This window comes from Mugil cephalus, chromosome 5 (genome assembly GCF_022458985.1).
Source record: "Mugil cephalus isolate CIBA_MC_2020 chromosome 5, CIBA_Mcephalus_1.1, whole genome shotgun sequence".
NCBI lineage: Eukaryota > Metazoa > Chordata > Actinopteri > Mugiliformes > Mugilidae > Mugil > Mugil cephalus.
The window spans coordinates 19,661,055-19,677,147 of NC_061774.1; the positions used below are offsets into that span (position 1 = coordinate 19,661,055).

General features: G+C 44.4%; 1 protein-coding gene across 1 annotated transcript; it reads right to left on the bottom strand.

Moving 5' to 3' along the window:
- Window positions 1-1,696: 1,696 nt before the first annotated feature.
- Window positions 1,697-8,568, bottom strand: tbx22 (T-box transcription factor 22). Its single transcript, XM_047584477.1, has 8 exons — window positions 7,932-8,568; window positions 7,301-7,559; window positions 5,926-6,027; window positions 5,659-5,833; window positions 4,053-4,217; window positions 3,156-3,220; window positions 2,821-2,906; window positions 1,697-2,744 (listed from the first exon to the last, which is right to left on the bottom strand). The coding sequence occupies exons 1-8, from the start codon at window positions 8,068-8,070 to the stop codon at window positions 2,188-2,190; spliced, it is 1,548 nt and encodes a 515-aa protein (XP_047440433.1). The 5' UTR covers window positions 8,071-8,568; the 3' UTR covers window positions 1,697-2,187.
- Between the last annotated feature and the right edge of the window lie 7,525 nt (window positions 8,569-16,093).

Below are 16,093 nucleotides of genomic sequence, written 5' to 3' on the forward strand. Positions count from 1 at the left end.
CATGAATTCAAAGCAAACTCTCCACAGGGCACTGCTTCAGCTTGGAAACCGTCACTTTGGCCCCACACATTTATGTCAGTATGGAGGACGTGCGCACAAACACAGCAGGAATTGGGTTAAATTGTTTACATGGTGTAGTTTTTCTGTTGATCAGTGTATGAACAGGTTTTAAACACTGATTAAAGTTTCGACCGGTTGCAGGGGGGGAACTGGCTAATTAGTCTTCCTGTAAGCGTACCTATCGTATCATTGAACACTTTTAATAGTCAGTTGCAAATTGCATGCATGCCCACAAAGGCTCCATCTCTAAACCCATTGTCACTTCATCCAGTGTAGCGTAAGTGACATAATGACAGGTGTGTACATTTTTTTTTCCCTTGTAGCATTTCTGTGTGTCTGGAGAGTGACAGGTGCAGAGTTCAGCTCTCGTGGTATGAAAGCAATTTGTCTAATTTAAAGATCAGGAATTAGTGAGCAGTTTAAAATGATTGTCCTACGTGGGCAAACATGGAAATGACAGACAGTATCACATAACAGGCGCAGATTATGTCTGTCTGCAGACAAAGGCCGGGCTGTTTGATAGCGGTGCACCTGACCGCTTGACGAAGCTGGGGCCATCCCCTGAACCGAGTTTCTCAATTAACTCTTTCCTGCTATTTCCACATCGAGCACACATTAACTCAGAGCCGTGCTGGGCTGTGACAAGTAAATTGCTGTTTGGTTATGACCGTTTGTCGGGAAACAGGCCATTTCCCCCCGCTTTGCCTAAACCGCTGATCCTAGCTGTGCCGAGGGAGGGAGGGAGGGAAAGGAGGGAAGGGATTTAAGCGAGGATGGCTGCTGGGTTTTGAGTCTGAGCTGAAGGCAGGAATTATCACATCAGCGGCTGAACGGGCGTGCCTCCTTTGGTACGGACGAAAAAACACAGCCAATACGTTGGCCCACGGCAGTGAGATGTTTTCATTTGACTTCTTTCTTCGTGAATTCGTTTTTTTTTTTTTTTTTTGTCTGAAAGATTCCACATGAGTCAAAAAGTCAAGCCCTCACAAAGCAGTATCGATTTACTGCTGATCCTCGGATAATGTTATGAGACAACAATAATGGCACGACTGCTTTAGGCTGTTATAGAGGAGTATCCGAAAATCGCTGCGAGAAGGGTCTGTTAACTACCACATACAAACCTGCATCAGACTCTAGTCACGTGAGCCTCAGGTAAACAGCACCCGCAAGATGTTCCAGATTAACTTGGACCTTAGACCTGATAGAGGAGCCTTGTTGTAGACCCGCTTCAGACTCCGGCCGATACAGATCTCCACAGAATAACCTTTTCACTTCCATGCGTCTCTGATTAGTCTGATTATTGGTAATAAAGCAGGGGAATGGAAACTGGCTGCCTGAATTCTGGCAGCTGTTGCTCTTCCCCTAAAATCACACAGACCTGATGAGCTCATGTTGTTAGTCAGGGGTCAAGCCAGCCTGCCACTGAGATTGAGATTCTAAAACAAAACACACTCTTGTTCAGTCTCGTGGAACGCCGGTCGAGATCTGCGACGCATTGTCCGTTCTATCCATCACTTCGCGTTTGTTTGTGTTTTTACTTTGAAATGCATGTATATTCGTATTAATAGAACTGGAAATTATAGGGAAATTGTAGGGTATTTCCCCTTTGGGATGGAAAAATAACATCTTGAACTAGTTTGATTTTTGCAAAATGCATGAAAAATACTTTAATAGGCACTTATGGTCCATTTAACAGTCACTGTCATGTTCAATAATAGTTGCATTACATACCTCAGGTCCTATAGCTGATCTCTTTCGCAAGAGCGTTACAGTCCTCGGAGAACATAAACTGCGGGACTGAGTTGTCCGAGGGAGATTCTGAGAAGGCAGATAAAACTTTCTGTCCCAAACTAAAATCTATATCCTGCGTGAGCAGAAATGTGTGTGTTTTCTGCGTTTTTTTTTTCTTTTCTTTTGCTGAATGTGCATATACTGTGGAAGGGCTTCTTTGGGATCATTTTTTTGTGCTGGTAAATCCAACACGATGTAGCTTTTAAATACAAAAAGGTCCTCCGCAGTCACATTTTTCCTCACTCGAAAAGTGAATATGCCCTCTCTCTGCTTTGTTGCATTAAGCTTTGGCTTGTTACTCTCAATGGGCCGGAGCCCGCAAGTGCGGTCCAGCTGTCAGAGGCAGTGGTTGGTGGTCGGGTGCCACGGAGACTGGCGCAGCAGACAGTCTGTGGAGTCTTCGGCTAGTTTGACGTGAGATCGGGAGATCGCTGTGAGTTGGGGGCTCAGAGGGAAGCTGTAGCGGTAGAGACAGTAGGAGGCGGCGGCGGCGGCGTCGGAGAGATGAGGGAGCAGGGGAGACCCCTGGGGGCCGACGGGGCTGTGGAGAGGGAGCAGGCAGGGGGAGCCCCCCGGGGACCCGTGCGGACACGGGTCCCTGCAGTGGGGAGGTTTCTTCCCGCTGTGCAGCGCGGAGAAGAGCGGGAGGTCTGCCAGCGGAGGCAGCGGAGGAAGGCCTCTCAGTCTGTCGACCCCCAGGGAGGAGAAGGCCCTGCCGGGCACCGGGGAGATGGCGGCGGAGGCGGTGGACGTCTTGGCGAAGAGGGGGAGGGTGAGGGTGCGGAGAGCGGCGTCCTGGCAGCCGAGCGAGGAGACGGAGAAGGGGTGAAGGGACGAAGATGAGGAGAGAGGGAGGAGGCTCTTCACGCTGCCGGTCGGCGACCCCGAGCTCCCTGTTCACAGACGACACATACTCAGGTCACAACGTAATGAAACTAGAGGCCGGAGGAAAGAGTTGCGGCACGCTACCTTGGAACTGTATGGTGAAAGGCTTGAAGTCCAAGCTGAGAGGGCCTCTCCAAGGATATGACTCCAATATGCCGTCTAACACTCCCCTGCACACAAACACACACATATATAGGTGTACTGTAAAAACAGTGAAAATGTTATTCCAGGTATTTAAATATTACTTCTGATAGGTGTGAAATTCTGCACTACACAGTTCAGCTTTATTTGAAGGTTTTATGTGGCTTCAGATTTCAGTGGTTGAATTTAAAATGCTCTTGGGTCCTTCAGTGGAGTGCTTTCTGAGCTAAAAAAAAAAAAAAGTGTTGTTGTGCAGTGTTGAGTGAGGTTTCACGTACCTATTCCTTCCTGGATCTCTGAAGCCCTTGGCGAAGGGGTTCCTGTCGATCTTCAGTTTTGTGATCTTGCCCAGGAGAGAGGAGCAGATATAGGTTAGAGCGGGACGTGTCAGACGCTGACGCGTTAAGCCAACAATGAGCTCAGCTTTACGGCAGCACGGAGAGTGGCAGAGGTCCCCCTGTGGGACTGCATCTCCCAGCAGCACCCAGGGCAAACGGCCATGTCAAACAGGGTTCTTGGAGAAGGGGCTCGGGGTCGAACAGTTTTACTCGGCGCTTTAATAGGCTGTGGACTCCAGCAGTCGGCACGGTCACAGCTCGTTACTGAGTTTCTGTAATAATACGTTTGCTGATAGTAAAATGAGCTCTGATGAAAAGAGCTGGCAGTCCCTGCGGACGGCTCTGTTACTGGAGGAATGGTAGCCAGCAGCGGGGTCAGGTCCCCTGCACTGGAACACACACACACACACACCCCGTCTGAGCAACTGGCCCGAAAAAATCAAGACGCAGCAAATTTATGATTTTGTGGAGCCCATATGGAAGTGGGTCTCATCGGCTTCACAATGAGGAGATTCAAACTTTTTTTTTGTTTTTTTTATGCGAGGTCAAACTGGCTGAGCTGTTGACTAGATCCTCATAACCACATCTGACTAAACATCTGCTTTTTGAATAGGCCTGTTTCTTGCACACAGAGTGCCTGATTTCTATTAAATATTTAAGCTTTGGTCAAACCTTATTTTTTCCGTTGTATATTCAAAATATACAATTTGAGTATACAGTATATTTAGTGCAAGCAGTTTCTTGTCTCGGCCATGTTGTTTCCGTTTAAATTACTCGATCGATATTAGTATTTTGCCGTCGCGTAGGATGATCGGGTGTGGTTTGAGTGAGCGTTACCTGTTGGTTCTGGTAGGCTGTCACCGTGGTGAACTCAGTTTCTGGGAAGGAGAAGCTGTGCACTCCTTCAGCAGGCAGCGACTGGATCTGAGACAAGTCCATCCGAGGGTTGTGGCGGATGATGTGCACACGTGGCTTGTATTTATGCATCGACTGAAGAATGATCTGGATCGAGACGGAAAGATGGTCGTTCAGCATTTTTTTTTTTTTTTTTTTTTTTTTTCATTTTTGAAGCACACGAATACATCGAGCTGCAGCCCATGAGTTTTCCCGGTAAATTTCGGTCGTAGAAATGGTGTTTGAATAATTGGCATTTGCAAATTTTGAAAATACACACATTTATACAGTTTTTTTTTTAATTGCTTGTTTTATCATAACGACTAAGATTTTCAAATTCATGAACAATTATCCACAATCCTTTTTTTTGGTCACTGGACCAGATGACATGTTGATTTATTGCTTTGACCTTTCAGCAGTAATCCATACGTTTCCGAACACATTACTTAGAAAATATGAGTTCCCATAGAACCTAAGGAAAATTGCTTTCTTGTGTCATTCTGACTCTTCACACTTTACACAATTGAACTCAAGGCAATATATTGAAAGTCAGATCATAATGGAACTAAATATCCTCTTAGAAAAATCCCACAACCTGCATCATGGCATATAAAGCACAGTATTACGTAGCTGTTGGATGTACTCACTCAGTTAATGTTGAATTTTACCAATAATTATTGAACAGTTTTTCTGTAGGTAGAAAATATTTAAATTTAACATCACTGTCAAAAAAAAAAATAATAATAATTAAACAGCTTTCTAACTGAAAAACAATGTAATCAGCAAAACTGATTTGCAGTTTTTGTGGTGCCATATTATTATTCCTAATTTGTGTATTTATTTGGAAAATAAATTGCACAATTTAAATTGTACAATGTTACAATTTATAGAACTGCTATATTAAATTTACAACGTAAAATAGAACATATAAATGCACCTCTCCACTAATTTGGGATTCTTCAGTCCACAAGTATAGGGTCAAGGGAATAAAGATATATATGTATCATAATGTAGAGGTTTTACAGTAGAGGTAACAGATTATTTTCTAAAATACACAAAGGAGCTACCCGGCTAAAATGTGTTCTCATAAAAATAAAACATTTTGACAGTGTTTGAAACCAAAGCCAGCAAAATATATAACTTCGCTCCAAAGAGTCCACATAAACTGCCAGCAAAGAATCAGACTAATGAATCTCTCATTCGCACAAATTCCAGATGGACCAGGTCAAAAACCTCCTCTGACTTTCATCACAGAACTTTTCACGCGGAACGAAAAATATCTGCAGGTCCTCCTCCCTCAGTATTACAACAGTTTAACATTAACAGTGATTTAAGGGGGACTGAAGCTGTCAAAGCAGACAGACGTCATACTGGTCATTGATGCAAGACTAAAATATTAAAATACATTTGTATTATAAATGTTTTAAAATGTTCTTATAAACCCAGAAATTAAAACACACTAATACGAGAGAAAGTTAATAAACAATTCATAAAAAGATTCATCATCCAATGCAGAAAGAAAGAGGGAAGCAGCTCGTGGGTTACCTACATGTCCCTTATCGTCCATCTCGTTGTTGGTGAGTTTGACCCGGTCAAAGCTGATGACCTGACGCATCCACGTCTCTCCTGCGCACGGCGAGTCCGGGTGCACGTAGAGCCGGGGAGAGATGCAGGAGTGGTCCGTGTTTCCAGCCACCATCCACTGCGAGCTGTGGTAAACGTACCTGACGGCGTACGTGCGTGCGTGTGTGTAAGTTAATAAGAAAACTGACAACACGGGTAAATGCCGAGCGACAACAACTGAGTCTACACACACCTGTAGCGTTTGGAGTCCACGGGCATAACGTCCATTGCGATGTAGTACTGCTGGCAAGGGTCCAAATTGCGCACTTTTACGCGCACAGAAGGAAACATTCTCCTAAGAAAAGCGAAAAAAGGAGAGCATTGTTTTATCTCCGTAATTAAATCTGCGTAAATTTCCTTTTAAACTGATAATGGTGCATTTGCTCGCCGTGGATATCACATTATAAAATGACACGAAAATAGATCAGACGGAAAACTTCGGGTAGAGACCTTCCTGTCTGTACCGGCCAAGTTCAGAGGAAGGCTGAGGGACCTCGAGGGGCCACGGCCAGGGCATCTTCACTGCCGAGATTTATAGCGTGTGTTCTCGGTAATTGAATAAACGGAACTTAGATTTCAGCAAGTAGTTTCGCCTCAATAACTCATTTCTGGAAGAAACAGAAGGGAACGCACGTGGCCACCTATCAGACCACCAAATTAATTCTTGAAACAGAAAGATAAAGTTAATTTAATCCACCCATACCCGAGAATACCCCAGTGTCACAAGCTTTCGTTTTGCGGTTAACTAGACCGTGGGTGATATAAAACAGGACTCCTTTAAAATATTTGGGAATTTAATACATTTTTTTTTTTTTTTTTTTTTCAAGAATCGTGGCCTTTTTCTGCTCCAAAGCGCGAGCCAAACACACAAGAGACCACTGGCCATGAAATCACCGAGGAGTTAAACTTTCACGACAAACGCGCTCAGCTTCTGCGGCGAAGCTTATAAATTAACAAACGCACGACTCCCCGCGATTATCTTATTTGTATAAAGTGTTGGCCCAAAACTGGCAGTTCTCCTGCTTCCCTCTGATTGGCTGGAGCGCACTCGGAGCCTTTTTACGCCTTACAAATGCACACCTGTAACCGCAGAGCAGTTAATGTAAATATCATATCGCATATCCTGTCAGTGATTATGGCCGTGCCACTTTGGATTTTGTTTATAACCGTCTGTTTCCTTAAACGTGGTATCTAACAATGAATTAAATGACAATAGATAGCGGATGTAAATTACGTTTAATGATAGGGTCCGCATAGTAGGATGCTTTCGTTTATGACTAAGGGATTAAACTGAGTTATATACCTATTGTTGCTTTTAAACGCTTCTCTCAAATTCAGTTTAATCAGGTTGTGTGGTGCAATAATTTTAGATAAACTGATAGCACTAAAACTATCCAAACACACGCACAGTAATAATATATTTAAATATACCTGCAGGTGGTTATTACTCTTATCATTCATTAATATAGTCTATATAAGTTATTTTGGGGGGTGAATGGCACTGCGCAAGGCCTGCACAATCCCAACATTTGCTTTTTACAGATTCATTTCTTATCCAAATGTTATACCTGCCAGCCTTAGTGATGATCATCTCGGTGCCGATTTCGTAGAATCTCTTCCACAGCTCGGAGCCCTGCAGCTCCACTCGGACCTCTCTCTCTGACCGGCAGTCGCTCTCCTTCGGCTTGTTGCCCTCGCTGCCCGGCTCGGAGTCCTCGGCCCCTGATCTGACGGCCTGTCTCTGCGGGTCACACGGGGTGTCACACGGGGTATCCTCGGGCCTCCTCGCTGCCTTCTTTAACTGGGTGGCGTTATGTTCGTGCGCACCTGAAAAGTGGAAACGGAAGAAATAAAGTGCGTTAAGCAAACGAGTCTGGGCGTCAGTGCTATTTTATTGTACCTGCTTTGGCAATTTATTTGTTTGAATAAAGACGAGGATATGTCCTGTTTATTATGGCCTATTTAAAGTTTACCTCTAAGATGTTTTCATGCGATTATCGTCTGGGTTTTACGTGATTAATTATTTACTAAATAAAACAAAACTGTAAATAAATCCTAATATTGAATCCCAGTGATGACAAACAGCCAATACGTGGAACATTTGTGTGTGTCAGTTTTCCAGATTGTGCGTCAAATGGTTTTAACTAAAAGAAAGGGAGATATATACTTTAAACTTCAACAAGTGTCCTTCTCTCTCACCGGTGAACATGTCCCTGTCACTGCCGGTGTCTCCAGCTGAACTTGACTCGTGTCCCTCCGATACTTTCATCCTCTTGCAGGGTTTCCCCACCAGCGCCTCCACCGAAAACGCATGAGCACGGGAGCTCAGGCCCTGCATCCTGACGAAAGTCACCGACTGCGCGAACTCGTAAATCCGTACGAACTTTTCTGTTTGTCCCTCAGAAGTTTCAGCGTCCCAGCTCTGTCAGACCAGGACGGGGGCAGAATAAACACCAGCGGCAGCACCTCAGGGAGCCCCTTTTCTCTAACAGCGGCTCCGTGACGCTGCGTGATTAATCCGGTGCCTTCCCATGTGCTCGCCGAGACGCGCGCCCTCATCCAAAATCCTTGATTATTGGCACGCCTCTTCTCGTCACTACAATATTTCCCTGTCTCCCTCTTTATCCATTTCAGCTTCCCCCATTCCCTCTCTCTGTCCCAGAGAGGGCTTGTTCCTCTGGTTCTCCTCTGCGCGTCACAGAGAGGGAGGGGAGAGCGAAGCGTGAAGGGTGCATTCCTCCACACGGGCCTGCGCAGCAAAAAAAAAAAAGAGAGAGAGAAAGATTCATTGAAGCTTTAATCTCCATATTAAACATATTAAGCCCAATGCTTTTGACTCAAACGAGAAAAAAAATGTTAAAAGTAATAAAAAGAGATTTGTGCCTGGATCTTTTAAAAATGCTACTTCCTCAAAAAAAAAAAGGAAATGGAATGCTTGTCAGATGTATCAGTAGAAGGCTCCTGATTTAATATACAGTTGACTTAAGTTAAATAAAATTAAAACATTTTCTTAAAGATAAAGATTAAGGAATGGAGATAAACTCAAGTGGCTGATATTTCTTGCTCTCAGTGGTCTTTGCAGGACAACCAGACAGGAGCGTCTTTTACGCATGACTTTGGAGGTTGAACTCAGTAAGTTCAAGAACATTAGATTAATTTATAAGTTTAAGACATTTATTGGCTAATCTTTAGCAAGCAAGTCCAATCAACTACTAAAATATGACATTGGGGAATTAGGCCCCACATTATAACGAAAAAAGGCATTTGAATGCCCGGAGTCATGTGTTTAATGCGAATCTTGTTAAGGGAACCTTCTCTTGAGGCAATATTCTTTAGCAGAAACCTTTCAATTGTTGCTTCCCTCCTTTATAAATATTGCATTTTTAGAGAAGGTATTGGAAGCGGAGTCGAGGCACAAATATTTAAGTCTGCTAATTCAGACCATCTGGAAGGTAAAATATCTCCGTGAAACTCGCTGCATTTCTGTTGAAGCTAACATTTCCTATATTAATTTGAAGGATTTGCTTAAAGCGCTCTCTTGTCTCCCGTTTCTCCGGTACAGAAGCGTTTTTTTTTCTGTTGTGGTACCCGGTGAGGGTGTGCGCCAGTCTGGTTCTCATAAATGCGGAGATCAGATGAAGTTTGGCGCACATGGGGAAGACTGGGCTGTAATGACAGCTCGGGATTATTACATTACTGCCCGACATGAAATAGATCCGCTTTACACAAATAAAAGTCAGCGAAGGCTCTATTTAAAATGTTTTTTAATCACATGGTATAATTGCTGTGAGGAGAAAACAAATGAGCGCTGTGTTTACGGCACGCTCGGTTTGGTTGGTGATGGAAATCTCTGACAACAGCCGGGAAATGGAGAACTATGACCAACCGGAATCACATGTTCTCTGTCATCATAACCTGTTTTAAAACCACGGCCCGGGCCCGTGTTTATTCTTTCCCAACTTGTCGTTTTCTTTTAGAGCTCTCAGACACCCGCCAATGTTTAAGCCGCGGAAGGAAAAAGCGCAACAGAGCCGTCTGGCTGTGCGCGCACGGGCCCGCCGCTGCCTCTCGCAGTGAAACAAGACGCGCAAAACTGATAGAAATAGCCTGTGTAGTTTCCTTCCACGCAAGTTTGAGGGATTGCTTTTCCATGCTGTCTTCGACAGTCAGCTCATAAATCTTCCTCATGGGATTATGGGATGTCAGCGGAGTGATGACGGGCGTGCAGGCAAGCGATCGCCTCGCCTGGGTTTACTAAGCACAACAGGAAGCAGCCCTCGTTGCTTTCTGATTCGCGATCCAGTGAAAATCTCAGTTTGTCCCATTCTGGGATATTTGGCACACATGTTTCCTCTTATTAGGCACAATACACACGCTGGGCGGAAACAAGAGACTCAAATCCAATTTAGCCGGGGCCTCAGGTTTCCATTAATGCGGAAGTTTGATGGCCAGCTGCAATTAGGCTTCCCCATCATTTTACGCCTTCAGGCTCGCTGGCATGCTGTTGATTTGAATCCACGGCCTGATTAATAATAATTTGCAAATAATTGGTTTGCTGTTGAAGCCTTTAATGCGCCACCACAAACCGAAGGCGCTAGTTAAGGCGGAAGTTAACTGCAGCTGTTTATAGAATCCGGATTAAACTGCTGTTTTTCTGCATTTCGCTACAAATTCTTTGTTTATTCTGAGCCATTTGTTTTTCCCTGTGACTTGGTGAGGCTGAAGTGTTTGGAGCTGCAGGCCGGTGCCCAGAGAGTAATCACGACCAGCCGCACACTCGTGTTAGGAGCCTCTCTGTACTGTACAAATGCACACGCTCACAACTTGAAATGCATGTGTGTGTTTATAAACAGGCCTGTCTGTCTGCAGCTCAGCACTGAATGGATGTGACGGGGCCCCCTGATGGTTTGTTTTAAGTTGGATCCTGATGCTGAGCAGTTAGTGTGTGTGTGTGTGTGTGTGTGTGTGTGTGTGTGAGAGGTTTATTCTGAGCATGGGCTGCTGGAGCGGATGCCCGCTCACTGCCAAACGTCAAACTTCCACCTCCCCGTCTGCTGTGACATTTGTAGAGTGTTTGAGTGTGGAACGCTGTGCACACTTAGTGTACCCGGGCACTAATGGGAAGTGAGTTGCATGTATTGGATTTAAATAAAGGCCCACCTGGTGTACGCACTCTCTTGCTGAGAATGTGATGTGCTAACCTCATTTGTTTCCAGTTTCATTTGGTTTTCAGTACAGTGGACGGATGTGATGGATTTTGGGCTTCATCTGCCCCTCTGGAGCAAGTGAAGAAAGACGACGGCGAAGGAGAGAGCAGGAACAAAACCAGCGCAACCAGTCAAATCTTTTCCCAACATGACCGATTACAGAGTGACAAATTCCTTTGACCCTGACATGTCATCAGCTTGGTGATGTGTGTATGTGCAACATCTGCAACTCATAACCTCCATCCCGTCGCTCTCTCTGAGGGGGCACGGCTGTCGGACACCGTCGAGTCCCTGCAACAGGGATCCTCACTGTGCAGGGATCAGATCTCTTTACTGCTCTTTCTTTCGCAGCAGCTCCGCGTGGATCTGTGGGACGGCGATCGCCTCCCTCTTTGCCTTTAATTTGAAAGTTGAGAGCCATCCAATTGCTCTCCTCCTGTCGGCTATCAGTGGGAGGATTTCGTGCATAATCTCATTTTGCAGGAACCCCCAAAAGTCCTGATTTGGTCATTTGTGTGATGTCTTTCATCAGGTTAGTGTAAATTAAAGTGCTTTACAGATTGGCAACAACTATGAAGCAAAAGTGTTTCAAAACACATTGACAATGATAATAAATACATCTTTACGTAGGATCTTGGGGCCTGTTTATGTGGTATTTTAAGATACGCCAAAAGCTGTGATGAAGAATTGTGAGTTGTTCTTGACAGCAGGAAAAATAGAAAACATTGCCACCCTGGGCCTTCAAAGATTTGAACAGCCGGTCTCAGAGGCTTTTCAGTGCAATGAAATTTGATTTAAAGAGTTTCTCAAAAACGAAAGAAAGAGTGGACATGGTCGGACTATGGAAAGTGCAGCAGCTAACCTTTTCAGACAGTTGGATGAATGGATGAACCCTCTGTGACGTGACCCGCAGGATTCTCAAAGAGCCTTTTTGAAGCTCAGACCACAGTGAGCTTCCACAATCCAAGTTTATTTAATCCAAGCTAATTCAAAAAGAGCTGGAGCATTATATGTGCTAAGGTGAGTGATACCTTGGCAGACGGCTAACCTGCAAGGGCACCCATCTGTTGCTCAAACAGCCAGGGCCTTAAATATTGATAAGTTTAAACTATAATTTTAATGGGTAAAAAACTAAACACATTTTTTTCCCCAGGCTGTAAATATATTTTTATCTCCTGTAAAGGTGGGCAGTTCGACATGGAGGTCGTTTGTGGCAACAGCGTCTAGTGATCACTCACAGAACTGCAGCCATTTGAACTACAGGGACGGGGACGGCTGGTATAAATGGGCTAACAGGGCTAAGCCCTCCAAAGCTAACACAAAAAAAGATGAGAAAATTATTTTTTAACTGAGTTACAAAGGATTTTTTAAGTTTTGTTGAAACCAATGGTAGCAACAGCACCAAAAAGTCTCTGAATGGACTGATGTTTTCCAGCCCCAGGGCACCCGGTCCACTTTCATTCATTTAATTCGTGTAAGTGATTGACAGGCGTCCTGTCACGACCCCGGCATTCACTGATCATTTGGGCTAAATTCAGTCAGCCCTCAGACCGCCGGTCATTGGTCAGAAGTGCTGCTCGTGCCAGAGTGGGAAGATGGAGAAGGTCAGCTATGGCGGGCCTCAGTGTCTTTGGAGAAAAAGTTGGAAGAGCCAAACAACGTTCAAATAACTCAAAGAGACAAACGACAAAATCGTAAGTTTCGTGTTTCTTGGTTTGAAAGAAAGGACTGGCTAAGGGCAAGTGTAGCCAAGAATTCACTTTTCTGTTTTCCATGCCTGCTTTTTGGAGATACGCCATGGACCCAACAATGAATTGTGGATTTGAAACATTTGTCGGACAAAAGTAGAAAACATGGATGCAACGCAAACCATACCGCAAACCGGTTCAAGTCCCGGTGAGGATCTTTACACTCAAGATCTCAAGATAAAACTTTTTCCATAGTGCAATTTTAGTTGTCTAGTTTCAGTAAGTGAAGATTCTCAGCTAAAGCTACATAAAAGTTATTTTTTGTTAATATTTCCTAGAAGTTGCACTTTTTTGTTATTTAACAACAGCTGAGACTGTTAAAAATGTCTGTTAGTGAAACGTTGTGATTGCCTCGTCAATCTTATGATTAATGCTTGAAGAAGTGACTGAACAGAACAACACTTGCAGCTAATTGTGCGTAAAAGGGGATTAGTTTTGGTTTATCATTACATTGTTTTTTTTGTGTTTTCATACTGTGATATTATATTCTACTGTCTGGTTCAAACAGCACAGTCTTTTCATTCAGTAAATTTGAGAAGTTGAAAATGCTGTTTGATTTGGTTCGCAGTTTGTCATTAATGGGTGTTTCAGGGGTCCGGAAGTCAGACCAGATGAGCATTTTTAAATTTTTCAGTCCAGGTATTGTGCTAATCCAGCAGTGCAGCTGTTAGCTTTAGCTTAGCACATGCGTTGTAATGTAGTGTTTCCAGTCATTTGCAAAAGTGAGAAATAAACTCAAGAGTTTTCCTTATTACTTCTTGTGATCTGTACATTCACATTGAGTACAAATGTCAGTGCAATTAACACAAAGGGATTGCCTAGGGCAGATATAGACTTGGCACTATTTTCTGGCAAAGCACCCAAAAGCACCTGAAAACCAGTCACGCTGGTGTGTTGACGGAAGTTGGGGGTTTTCAGGTGCTGCGTGGTGTCTTTGCACCTGGCAGCATTGCTTTACCGGTTCTTGAGTTTACTTTCACTTGTGAACCACTGGCTAATTGGCAACACTACATTACAATCCTTGTGCTAAGATAAAGCTAACAGCTGTGCTGCCGGATTAGGACAATGCCTGGACCGATTTAAAAACGCTTTTTTTCACATATCCAACTCTGGGGATTACGGTGAGTAACTAAATTTCACATAGGCGTGGTGTATCCCTTTAAGTGGGAAGTCTGTGTTTGTGGTGTGGTCCACGGTCGACAGTAGCCTGTGTTCAAGCTTCAGTGAAGTTGCAGAGAAGCCTGTGGCTTCTTCTGTGTGAGACTCTTATATTAAGGTCAAGAATATAGATTTCATTCAGTAAATTTACACGCACGTGAAAACAACAAATTATTGCGTTGATCCGACTTTAACTAGACGGGACATGTTCTCGTCAGTTATTCAATTTTCTCTGTTGCATGTACAGTGGGACAAGGGCCGCATTCAGAAAGTCGAATGTCCAGCATAGCTCAATTAAGCCGTGCACGTAAACACACTTGACTGTTGCAAAGAATGAACCTCTACAGTGGTTTTATGTGTGACATCACTGACTGGTCTTGACTGCTTTCACCACATGTTAATCTCTCATCTCATCTCCTACTACCACTTCTCCTCACTAGGGCTGTGGGGGTTGCTGGAGCCCAGCTGTCGTCGGACGTGAGGCGGGGAACACCCTGGACAGGTCGCCAGTCTATCGCAGAGCTTACGCAGAGACACACAAACATTCATTCACACTCACACCTACGGTTCATTCAGAATCACCAATCAACCTAGCATGTCAACCTTCGAGCTCCACCCAGAAAGGCCAGACTCGGACTCGGACTTCTTGCTGGGAGGCATCAGTGCTAACCACGAATCCACATATTAGTCAGCCTTAAAAAATCAGAAGTGGATCAGCCCGTATTATGATCATTACATGATTTAAAACAGTTATATCTGTACCAAAATGCAGTTGTCAGTGCAAATTACTACAAGACTTTGTAATAAGAAAATTTTAGAATGACGTTTTTGAATAAAATCTAACGATACTGGATGAAATTTGCAAATTTTCTGCTCCTACTTTACTCTTCAGCATCAAATTTCTGAATCGCGTCTGGATCGTTTTGTCTTTTTCTCGTGCACGAGGTAAGAGAGTCTCGTAATGGTCTTATTGGAGATGTGTTTCTTGTACTTTCTCCCCGTACCAGTTTTCTGCTCTCTGCTCTCTGGGCTGCTCCCTGGGCAGGAGGCCTGGTGCTACCGCCTTCCCCCTGCCCACAGTGTAGGAAGATTTAATGGCTCATATGCCACGGCATCCAGCCTTTTATTGGCTCCGTGTGCCTCCTCCACCGTCTGCTCGGACGGGTAATAAGGAATGAGGACAAGAGAAAAACAGGAGAGGAGAGTAGCATCTCTGCCAAGATGCTGCCTCCTCCTCTCACCACAAGTGTGTTGTGAATTATCTCCTGCCTCTCCCCTCCCTCTTTTCTCTTCCTAAGCCTTTAGTTATCCCGTGCTGCTCACCCTCTTCCCATTAAATACATATAGATCTTCATCTGTCCGCAATGCTTTCGCGAGGTCAACGGTGAATCTGACTCCGCGGCGCGTTCACCTCACTTGTTTGGATAGCTAATTCTCTTTGATGAAAATTGTCTTTTCTCTCTCTCCGCCTGTGTCTTTCTCTTCCTTTCTGTCCCTCTCTCTCTCTCGCTCAGACTGCCAGTAAGCGTGTGGTTAATGGTTGCGGTAAAAAGAAACAAAAACAGCCGTAATTGATAATGAGAGTCAGACTGTGCATGTGAGGAGCGTCTTTTCTTCGTCTCTGACGGCCCAGACGGGCAGCCCTGCCAAACGGGACTCTGATTGAACGGGGCACATGGATCCGTGGGGCTTTGGGGAGCTGGGATTTGGGAATAGATCTCTGGGAATGAGAATTCTTCTTCCCAGATGGATGTAAATGGGGTGGAAAACTAATCCACGGGGTGTTAGTATGTAATTTCCTAATACCATAATGTGGAACTAGTACATGATTTTGGACTATTTGGATAACGTAAAGTACAAAAGTGAACAATGCTCCAACTTAAACACATTTTCAGTTCAGTTAGCTGAGTTAAGCTTGAAATGTGTTGAGTGCTCCGTTCGGTGTTGTTAACATGTATGGCGAGGGGCAGTGGTCATTTTTTTTGTGGGGGGGAAACCATTGTTTCGTGTGTCTGTGGCGGGAGATTGCCGAGGAACCCCACAGTCTCGCACGTCTTATCTGTTTTCGTCTGACTGAGCACAATCGTTTCGAACGCAAATATTTTTTATCAAAGCCACCCCGCCGCCGTGGAGGGGAATTATTTTTAGACCTCCCTGATAAATGGCGGGTTTCATATATCTGGATGCGGTTGGGAGAAGAGAGGAGTGAAAAGTAAGTAGAAAAGAGAGAAGAGGGAGTTGAAAAAAA